At 34.9% G+C, this 9,273-nt stretch overlaps 1 protein-coding gene across 1 annotated transcript in view; it reads left to right on the top strand.

Annotated features, from left to right (window-relative positions):
• Positions 1 to 1,618: 1,618 nt before the first annotated feature.
• KLHL41 (kelch-like family member 41) overlaps positions 1,619 to 9,273 on the top strand; it is a 12,405-nt gene continuing 4,750 nt past the window's right edge. Inside the window, exons 1-4 of the mRNA XM_004674566.1 lie at positions 1,619 to 2,803; positions 6,644 to 6,801; positions 6,923 to 7,030; positions 8,639 to 8,824. Of these exons, the coding sequence (XP_004674623.1) occupies positions 1,694 to 2,803; positions 6,644 to 6,801; positions 6,923 to 7,030; positions 8,639 to 8,824 (1,562 nt within the window). The 5' untranslated portion in view covers positions 1,619 to 1,693. The remainder of the gene's footprint in view (positions 2,804 to 6,643; positions 6,802 to 6,922; positions 7,031 to 8,638; positions 8,825 to 9,273) is intronic.

The raw sequence follows: 9,273 nt of genomic DNA, 5'->3' as shown, positions 1-9,273 counted from the left end.
TACAAATAATGCCTTCTACATTCCATTATTAATATGGTGTTCTATTATAATCAACAAAAAATTATGATCCCAATTACATATTTTTTTTCCTTTTGCGTAAGCCTGCTTTCCAAAGTGTACAACTGATGTCACACTTAGCCCTGATTGTGCTATACTATTAACATTAATCTCATGGGGTTACAGCTGTCTTATTTTTTAACTCTTTTAAGTTAAAAAAGATAATTAAAAGTCATCTTCAACACTTAAAATCATAATATCTTTTAGTGACATTGTGTGTGTGTGTGTTAGGGTTCCCCATCACATCGACTTATTTGTATTTTTTTTCTGGTCTTGATTACTCCTTTAATTCTTTTACCTTTGTTTCACTCATTATATTGTTTACCACATCAAATCCTTTGTAGAGCAAGGCAAGGTATGAATAACTTAATTTTACAATTTTCTAAAATATTTATTTATGCATATAGAACTGGGGTATAGGCCAGAGGTGCAGGAGGCCGTGAGAGGATTCACCAGAGATAGAGTGGGGAGCAGGACAGGCAGATGGATGAAGTACATTGCTGAGGGGAGCAGTGGGCGAGAGGGGAGAGGTCTTCTGCACCATGTGGATCATCTTCCTGGCGGGGAATGAACTTACACTGAAGTGGCTGCAGCTGGCGTGCAGCACTGCGTCCTAACCTCCCCACTAGGGAGGGCCTAATTTGACAATTTAATTAAATGCTGGTTATTCCTCCTAAGAATAAGGGATTTAGACTGTCTTAGAAAATTAGCAGTTACTCTACATTTAATATTCTCAATTATGACAGAAATTATTTTTTAAACATGTTAATGGTAGTTGACATGTATTACACAAGTAATATATATTACATAAGTAACTTTACACAAGTAAATATCTGTTTTCCACTTCTATTTTAAAGATTTAATTTTACTTGTAGATACAAGAACTGGGGTGAGGGCTGAAAGTACATGGGGCATGAGGATTCACCAGAGACAGAGTAGGAAGCAGAACAAATGGAGCTGCTGAGGGGAATAGCAGGTGACAAAGGAGAGTCTGCTGGCTAGGGCTCGAACTCATGCTGCAGTGGTTGAGGATAGCTTAATTGCACTGAGACTTTGACCCCTGTGCCATGAGGGAGGCCAGATTTTCCACTTCTAAAAGATAATTCTATATCCCAATGTTTTAAGTAGAAAATGAATTTGGGTGCAACAGTTCTTGGAAAAGGAATCTTGCTTATGATTAGTCAATCAATTCACCTCACATTCTTGAGCTTTGCATCATTAATTCAGTCAGCTAGCTTGTCACTAGACTGTTTTAAGTGGACTGACTCATTCTATGAGTCAGTTTGTCAGTAAACATTTTCTCATGGAAGTCTTTATTAGCAAAGCTTCTAATGCTTGTGTATTTTAAAGCTTTCCATTTCACTTAAGTCTTGTGTTTCTTAGCTGTTTCTTTAGTGAGTAAAAGCTCCAGTTGTTCCTTTCAATCTAAAACAGCTGCAAGAATAACTCTTCACGCCAAACTACCTCTCCAAAATTCCCGTTGTTAAAGTTGGTTTCTATATTTAGTTGCTGGGATTAAATTGCAAAGGCTTGAAGCTGGGCAAAGCACACTGATCTGCCCTTTTACAGCTAGACCTGTGTGCTGCGAGGAGCTAAGGCCTTCAGTGTCCCCTTCCTCACCCAGGTTATTCACAAAATGGATTCCCAGCGGGAACTTGCAGAGGAACTGCGGCTTTACCAATCCACCCTTCTTCAGGATGGTCTAAAAGATCTCCTGGATGAGAAAAAATTCATCGATTGCACCCTAAAGGCAGGTGATAAAAGTCTTCCTTGCCACAGACTGATTTTATCAGCTTGTAGTCCCTACTTCCGTGAGTATTTTTTATCTGAAATTGAAGAGGAGAAGAAAAAGGAGGTAGTATTAGATAATGTGGACCCTGCAGTACTGGATTTAATCATCAAATACCTGTATTCCGCCAGCATTGATCTCAATGATGGAAATGTGCAAGATATTTTCGCCTTGGCCAGCCGCTTTCAGATCCCCTCTGTGTTCACTGTTTGTGTTTCTTATCTTCAGAAAAGACTTGCTCCGGGTAACTGTCTAGCTATCCTCAGATTAGGACTTCTTCTTGACTGTCCAAGACTCGCCATCTCTGCCCGTGAATTTGTGTCTGATCGTTTTATACAGATTTGTAAAGAAGAGGACTTTATGCAGCTGTCTCCACAGGAACTGATCTCAGTCATTTCAAATGACAGCCTAAACGTAGAAAAGGAAGACGTAGTATTTGAGGCAGTAATGAAATGGGTGCGAACAGACAAAGAAAACAGGGTTAAAAACCTTAATGAAGTGTTTGACTGTATTCGTTTTCGCCTTATGACAGAAAAATATTTTAAAGATCATGTCGAAAAAGATGATATAATTAAAAGCAACCCAGAACTCCAGAAAAAAATTAAAGTTCTCAAAGATGCCTTTGGCGGCAAACTCCCAGAACCTAGCAAAAACACAGAGAAGGCAGGAGCTGGTGAGGTGAATGGTGACGTTGGCGATGAAGACTTACTTCCTGGTTACCTGAATGACATTCCCAGGCATGGGATGTTTGTCAAAGACCTGATTCTTTTGGTTAATGACACAGCTGCAGTGGCTTATGATCCCACAGAAAATGAATGTTACCTTACTGCACTGGCTGAGCAGATTCCCAGAAACCATTCCAGCATTGTTACCCAACAAAACCAGGTCTATGTGGTAGGGGGACTATATGTGGATGAAGAAAATAAGGATCAACCTCTACAGTCCTATTTCTTCCAGGTAAGACTATTTTTTGTATTAATAGAGTCATAAAGGGAAAGCTGCTACCATGCAGTTAGCTGTGAATGTTTCAGGCTGCTTGTCTTTTTATTCCCCTTGATACCTTCTCCCAGTTTCTTGCTCTTTTACTGTTTAGAGTGCTGACAGAAATATCTAAATGAGTTAACTGTTTGTTAATATTTAACAAAAGGTTTGGTGAAAATGAGGGCTTTTTAGAAAATTTTTTATTTCTATGTATTTTGCATCATTCATTTTTGAACAATGTTTGCTTTCTTTTCTCAGGAAGAAAAATGTTCTAATTAATGTTTAAGTGATGAATCAAGATTTTCTTTATAGTCTTTTATAATCTTTTTACAATATCATATTTATAGATGATGACTGTAATGCTTCAAAACCCAATATTAGTAAAAACTATATTTAATCTTATATTTTCTTTTCCTGAAAAAAAAGTACTTTGCACACTACAAAAGAGATATAATTAGTGAGATTTTCTACAGTTTTCCAAGTTTCCTTGAACTGATTTGAAGTCTTTGGAGATAACAATTTGTCTTTAATTTATGATTACTGCCTAAAATATGGTTTTGGTGAAAATGAACACATTAGATCCTCTCCTAGGAAAAAATAGTCTACACAAATGCCACTCATTTTAATTTGATTAATTATATTTAGAATTTTTTATGATAAAAAGTTTATGACTCAAAGTTTATGTCTGATCAATGATCACATTTATTTGGATCAGACATATACTTAGATACTATTACAACTTAATCTGTTTTGTGAAAACAAAGAAGTTTCCAAGGAAACAAATCCTCCCAAATTAATAAATTCTTGGTTATTTATTCAAAGAATATTTCTTTCATGTTATCAGTGGATTATAATAAAATGGCTTAGTCATTAACAATGCCAATACCCAAATTTGTAGCTTACAACTACCCTAAAAGAGTTTGGCTAGGTCATAGCTAATCTGGATATTTGTGGACATTTGACTTGAAAGATAAGTGGGTATACAAAGTCATATCACGATTAATGCATGCTCTCGAAATGTGACATATTGTGCAGTTGCAACATATTATACTTTTTATCAGATTTTCTAATCTTGAAAAATGTAATTGTTGTATCTTAATTTTCAGTGTTGAAAAAAGTTAATTATGTAAAACAAAATTATATAGATACGATAATCATTTGAATGCAAATGAAAAAGCTCTAATTTTAATTAAATAAATTTTATTTTAAATTTATTTAATTAAATTTTAATTTAATTTAATTCAGGTAAATGTTCAATTTAAAAATCAGTATTTACATCTAGGAGGTAAAAATTAATTAAAACACAGAAAGATAGGTACCTAGAAATCAAAGATCCAATAAAATACACATAATCTATCTTTATTCACTTCTATGAACCTGTTACTAACTTATTTCTAGTGACAATGCCTCTTTTCTGGCTCAAGAAAACTGCTTCATGTTTTTTGTGCTACAGAATGGAACAAGATGCCAAGATAAAAAAAAAAACCCAGTTCTAAAAGAAGTTTACCACTTACAAGAAAAAAAAATGTACGAAAAGTTCAGGTTTTATTTTTTTTCTACTTGGTTGTATCTGTTTAAAATGTGTCAGTTAGATGTAGTATGAAATTTAATTCTATAATATAAACAATGAGAATATTTTACCTAGGTAAGAGAGGATTTTTTTTTCATAGTAATAATAAACTTATCAAATATTTGGACAGTGCATCCAAAGACATTTAGGGCCAAATTGCAATTTTAAGGATGAGGAAACTGAAAGCCAAAAAGGTAAATAGATTGAGAACTCATTTCTAAAAGAGCCTGGCAGTGGTCTTCTGTTTTATCTCCTGTAGGAAGCACCTCTTGGGCATAGCCTGGAGGTGTATCAATACATAGTATTGATTACACATTAAGTATTAAGTACAGTGTGGGTAGGAGACCTTCTGGCTTGGAATAGAAGTAAGTGGCTGCTATCCCCACTTTAAATTACAAGCTATGGATTGATACAGCTTGCATTTGAATATGAATAAAGCTCTCTGAGCTTGCACAAATATAAACTTTCTGTGTCTCAGTTTCCTATTCTGTAAAACTGAGATGAGTGCTTGTCTTAGAAGACTAAATAATATAGCTGTAATGTTTTGAGTGCTAAACTCCCACAGGGTAAACACTACACAGACATTCAACACTCTGCTGTACTGAACACCATCTTCTTGAGCAAAGGAGGTGGGTTTTTTTCCCCAATAATGAAAACATTAGTGATTACAATTACAATATGGATATTGAAATTAGTGAATGTGAATCTAACACCACCAGAGGAAATCATTTTAAGGGCTTTTTTTCTTTAGTTCTCATCAAGGTAACAACACATTATGAGTTAGGTAAATCACACCTATTCAGATGTATGTTACTGCACCATACCACAAACAAAGCACCCAAAATCCCACAGCATATTCCAGTAAACGGCCTTGTCCTTTTTTTTTTGTTTTTTCAAAGATTTATTTATTTGTGCATACAGAACTGGGGTACAGGCCAGAGGCTCAGGAGCGGTGAGAGGCTTCACCAGAGACAGAGTGGGGAGCAGAACAGGCAGATCAACGAAGTACACTGCTGAGGGGAGCAGCGGGCGGGCCAGGAGAGGTCTGCCGCGCCATGTGGTCACCTCCGGGGCAGGCGGGAATTGAACTCATGCGGAAGCGGCTTTAGATTATCAGTGCTGTGCTTTAACCCGCTGCGCCACCAGGGAGGGCCTGCCTTGTCCTTTTGATTCCCACTCCCACCCTATGTTCCCTTTTAGTAGTCTCAATCTTGTAGTCATGTTTCTAGGATTTGTTTTGGTTTAGTTTTGTTGTTCCTTTGTTTTGTTTCTCTATATTTATATGAGTTAAGTTACCGGTATTTCTTTGTACTTTAGGACATTAAGGCACAACAAAACTGCTTCCTGAAGGAATGCACTTGCTGATTTGTTGTTCTTTCTACTGCTACTTCTGTCTAACAAAAGAAAAATGAATTCAATCCAGAATAACTGGATAGCAGAAATATATGCAGATATTAAAGGTAGTATAGGGAGGGGTCACCAAAAATCTCTTTATCTGGCTTAGCAACCTCAAGTAAAGGACACCACTAAAGGAATGAGTAATTTAGTCCCTTCATGGGTACAAGAAAGCTTGTGTGAGGCTTATACAAAAACAAGCGAAGTTACTTCCTAATACAAATTAAAAGAGGAGGGTATTTCAAATCAGTGCCAATGGAAGTCTAGCATGCAGAAATTGATATTAACACCTGAATATATCAGCTGTTATAAAGAAACAACCCAAAAAATTTTGAAGGAAAAATAAGATACTGCCAAACCTCGCAGTTGTCTGTGGCCTGAGGGACATGTGCAGCTGTCTGGGACACTGGCTTGGGAAGCTTGTTTATTTATAGCATGTGGGAGGAGAGAGGGGCACTCCATACTGCAATGACCACCTCTCTGCCCAGTGTTCTCAAAGAGTCCTGATTACTTATTTAAAACCTGAACAGGCAACATGGAAAGAAAACAAGAAACCTCACAGTTCTACACTTACTTATGATGACTCTACTCTCTTTCTTAAAGTCCTGAGATTTTGTTTCATTTTTGTTTTGCTTTTCCAGTTATTTTGGTAAGCCTTGGATTTTTCTCAGTAATTTTAAAAGTAAAATATGATCTCTTGGATTATGGTTTAATTTTACTTATAAAACCTTTGGCTATCTCAATAAACTATAAATAATACATAGTTGTTTTTTGACAGGTTTTTTTATAACAAGCTCTAATTATTTTTGTAACAAGCTCCACAATTCCTTGTGTACTTTTTTTTTTTCCAGCTTGATAACATAACATCTGAGTGGGTTGGGCTTCCACCTCTGCCTTCAGCCAGATGTCTGTTTGGTCTTGGAGAGGTAGAGGATAAAATCTATGTGGTTGCAGGCAAAGACCTGCAAACAGAGGCATCGCTGGATTCAGTATTATGCTATGATCCTGTGTAAGTTGACATGCCATTTGTATTTCTTCAGCATTCAGGTATATAAGTGCCTATTGCATTCATATTTTTATAACCTGAAATATACAGAAAGCATGTAATTTCTACTATCTTCTTTCTTTAGGGCTGCAAAGTGGAGTGAAGTAAAAAAACTTCCAATAAAAGTCTATGGCCATAATGTTATTTCACATAAAGGGATGATATATTGTCTAGGAGGAAAGACAGATGATAAGTAAGTACCTGAAATTTCCTATGGTTTATAACCAAATTATTTTATTAATGGGCTCTTTCCCCTTTTCATTAAATCTAAAACTGAAATGGCACTCGGTTCTCATCCATAATCTTTTGGAAGTAAAAGAAATTAAGAAGTGAAAGCTGTAGTCTATCGTTACAAATTAATGATTAGTACTCAATTAACATACAAAGATAGTGAGTTTGAAAGCAATATGCTTTTATACCACTTACCCATACTCAAAGATAAAATATTCCAAAATTTTTAAATCTTCCTTAATTCTAGTTTTTCCCATGAAATGAATATTGAAAGGAAGATATAAACTCACTCAGTCCAAAATCTTATTTTAGGCATTTTTCCTATGTAAATGGAATGAAATAACTGTATAAAGCAGTGTTCTGACTTTGGAAACATAGTCTTCTTGCCAAATGATTTAAATTGTTTCCTTCAAGTAGTATTAGGACTAGGAAATTGATATGTCAGTAAGAGCATACAGGTCCTGTCAGTAAGAATATATTAATCTTGAGAACATCATTAACCAGACAACATTGCTTGACAAATGCCAAAGTCAGGAACTTTGCAATGAGTCATTACCTAAAAGTAAGCACTGACTTGCACTAATTATCACAGTAAATTTGAAAAACTTACCAAGAAGTTTTAAAATAATATTCATAGTCAAATATTAAAAGACATATTTCTACTTCAGATATCTGTTCTTTTATAGATTAAAGAAAAAATAGTTTTCACAAAAAGTAAGGAGTTTTGGATTTTTGCTTCTGATTTTACCGAATATAGCAAGTTAATCAGTTATTATTTGGAATTCTGAACTCACCTTAATAAATTCTGGATCATTTTATAGAACTATAAGGAACATACTAAGAATAGTAATTCAGATAAGTCCAGGTTTTTTCTGGCAGCATCTAGCACATGGAATGGTCTCATTACTCATCGGCCCAGATGACTAGTTGCCATAGCCCAGATTTTTTTTTATAATAGTTTATTTTTACATATTTTTGTACATTTCCCCATCTCAGTCACAGCCCAGATTTTAAAAAATACATTGGTAAAGTATAGTAGACACAAATGGAATGGACCATCATGTTAATTAGTTACATTTAAAATGGAGACATTCATACCTAATTATTTTTTAAGTCAGGTGGTTCATTCATGGGATATTCAAATAATAAACAACTTAGTATTTTTGCTACCAAGGTCTAATAAACAATTTATGATATTTTAAACATATTCATATTTAAAGATTATAATTTCAGAGTTAATTTCTGTAGTGTTACTGAATTCATATCTTTCACTGAATTTAGCAGCAGATTGGCTTAAAATTTACTCTGCCTGGGCTTCTAGAGTGTGGCCAAAACTGAAGATACCATTCTGTCCAGAGATATAAATAAATTATAAAATGGTTTTTGTCCTCGTATTTGAAATTGTATTTTGTTTGGTGGCATATGTTCAGGTTAAGAGTACTTTGGAATGTTCCTGATCCTCTTTTATACTATGTATTTCATGAGAATCCAAGCTCAAAGATGAATGAAATTTCTTCTACAAAGAGGGACAGTTCTGAATGGACCATTTTGTTGTCTCTCCTATTAACAGAAAATGTACAAACCGGATGTTTGTCTACAACCCCAAAAAAGGAGACTGGAAAGATCTAGCTCCAATGAAAACGCCTCGATCCATGTTTGGAGTGGCAATTCATAAAGGCAAAATTGTGATTGCAGGAGGTGTCACTGAAGATGGTCTTTCAGCTTCAGTTGAAGCTTTTGACCTCACAACCAATAAGTAAGTTGTTAAGTCTTACCCAGCGTATTACTCACTATACATTTTAATTTTTATTAACATTGGCTAAAAATTAATTTCCTCGTTAGGACATAGAGAGAGGAGGACAGGAAGTTAAGGGTTAAAAAGAAGTGTCATCTAGACTTCCTTTGCTATTATTATGTGTAAACACCTACTATTTTAATGCATAATGCATGTAATTTGGAACAAATGACCTTCAACTTAATACTGGAGTGTTCAATCTGCCCTTACACATTATTAACTTTGTGAATTTAGATCGGCAAAAGTGATGCTTTCTTTAAAAAAAGATTTTATTTATTTATTTATTTATTTATTTGTGTAAAAGAACTTGGGTATGAAAAGACACAAAAACACTGATTGAAAAAGATACTTGTACCCCCATGTTTATTGCTGCTTTATTTACAATTGGAAAAACATGGAAGCAGCCCAAA

This window comes from Condylura cristata, unplaced genomic scaffold (assembly GCF_000260355.1).
Source record: "Condylura cristata isolate star-nosed mole 26May11 unplaced genomic scaffold, ConCri1.0 scaffold00002, whole genome shotgun sequence".
In the NCBI taxonomy this organism is placed as follows: Eukaryota; Metazoa; Chordata; class Mammalia; order Eulipotyphla; family Talpidae; genus Condylura; species Condylura cristata.
This window is presented reverse-complemented; position numbering and strand designations above follow the sequence as displayed.